The sequence below is a fragment of the Stegastes partitus genome, unplaced genomic scaffold, assembly GCF_000690725.1.
Source record: "Stegastes partitus isolate 25-593 unplaced genomic scaffold, Stegastes_partitus-1.0.2 Scaffold598, whole genome shotgun sequence".
Taxonomy (NCBI): domain Eukaryota; kingdom Metazoa; phylum Chordata; class Actinopteri; family Pomacentridae; genus Stegastes; species Stegastes partitus.
The window spans coordinates 425,020-426,698 of record NW_007578329.1 but is presented as its reverse complement, the minus strand read 5'-3'; the positions used below and the strand labels follow the sequence as shown (position 1 = coordinate 426,698).

The 1,679-nt window shown below is 55.8% G+C and overlaps 1 protein-coding gene across 2 annotated transcripts in view; it reads right to left on the bottom strand.

Moving 5' to 3' along the window:
* rreb1a (ras responsive element binding protein 1a) overlaps positions 1 to 1,679 on the bottom strand; it is a 74,193-nt gene that overhangs the window by 23,644 nt on the left and 48,870 nt on the right. For both annotated transcript variants that reach the window (XM_008289201.1, XM_008289203.1), the window contains exons 8-9: positions 556 to 697; positions 328 to 473 (exon numbers count right to left, since the gene is read on the bottom strand). In XM_008289201.1, coding sequence (XP_008287423.1) covers positions 328 to 473; positions 556 to 697 — 288 coding nt within the window. The remainder of the gene's footprint in view (positions 1 to 327; positions 474 to 555; positions 698 to 1,679) is intronic.

The following is a 1,679-nucleotide window of genomic DNA, read 5'->3' as shown; positions in this document are numbered from 1 at the left end:
AGGGGCGGGAGGGGTCGTCGTCATGGTGACGGGGCCCAATGGAGTGAGTCCTAAATCCTCCTCCTCGCTCACTTATTAACTCCTCTCTCTCTCTCTGAGCCTCGATCGCCCTCAGGTCACTCATTACCACCCCCCCCTTCTCCCTCCTCCCCCTCCCTCCCCCGTCAGCTGACCCTCCTCTGTACTGCTGAACCAGGAGGTAACCAGGAAGTAAACACACGGTGGACACGTGTTGAGCTTAGAGCAGCAGAAAGTAACAGAGTAAAAGTACTCAGTTACTTCCCACTGCAGCAGGGGATTGTGGGAGTGCAGCGGCCGAGGTCGTACCTGAGCGCCGTGTCGGGGTGGGCGTCCATGTGAGCGTCCAGATCCAGTCTGGAGCTGCAGGTCTTGAAGCAGATTGGACACGGCAGCAGCTCCTCCTCCGACCCGCGGACTGCCGCCGCCTCCTCGCCCGCCGCGTCCTCCACCACCTGAACGCACCGGCAAAACGTTAGCATCCGTCAGCCGCCGCTAACCAGCCACCACCGCCGCTAACCTGGCGCCTCCTCTTACCTTCTTGCTGGGCGGCTCCTCGCCCGACTCCTCCTCGGGGCCCGGCCTCCTCTTCACCGACGGGCGACGGCGTTTGGTCGGTGACGGCGGGCTGACGGGCAGCAGGCCGCTCGCCGGGTCCTTCTCGTGAATCTTCATGTGTCTGCAACAGATAAAACAGAAGAACCGTTTCACAAACCGCCTAGGACCGCAGGGCATTCTGGGAAGGAAGTGATGTCACTCTGGCCGCAGCCAATCAGGAGGGAGTGTGCAGGAGGGGGCGGGGCTACAACGCTCCATTTACAAAGGTCGTCCAGGTCACATGACGCAGCAGCAGAGGTGTCAGGTTACAGAGCATCAAAGAGGAAAGGAGACAAGGAGAGGATACTAGGAAAGGAGACAAGGAGAGGAGACTAGGAGAAGCGTCTAGGAGAGAAAAAATGAGAAGGAAGGTAGGAGAGGAAACCATGAGAGGAGGCAAAGAGAGGAAGCTAGGAGGGGAGACTAAGAGGGGAGACAAGGAAAGGAAACAAGTGGAGGAGAGAAGAAAACGGGGCAAGATGAGTGAAAAGGAGGTGAGGTAAGGAAGTAAGGAGGTGAGGAGTCATTAGTTAAGGTCAGGAGGTGAAGTGAGGAGGAGGTGAGACCAGAAGGTGAGAGCAGCACAGAGGAAGGTACATGAGGCGGTGAGGTTGGGAGGTGACTTAAAGGAGCTAACGAGAAGGTGAGGTGAAGAAGTGATTGTTAGGAGGTAAAGTAAGGAGGAGGTGATGCGAGGAGGAGTCAATTTAAAAAGGTGAGGAGGTGAGGAGAAGGACGTGAGGAGAATAAAAGGTAAAAAGGAGAGGACATGAGGAGGAGGTGAGGAGGAGGAAAGGTAACAAGGTGAGGAGGAAAGGTTTAAAGGTGAGGAGGTGAGGAGGAGGAAAGGTAACAAGGTGAGGAGGAAAGGTTTAAAGGTGAGGAGGTGAGGAGGAGGAAAGGTAACAAGGTTAGGAGGAGTTGAAGAGGAGGAAAGGTAACAAGGTGAGGAGGTGAGGAGGTGAAGAGGTGAAGAGGAGGAAAGGTAACAAGGTGAGGAGGAGGTGAGGAGGAGGTGAAGAGGAGGAAAGGTTAAAAGGTGAGGAGGTGAGGAGGAGGAAAGG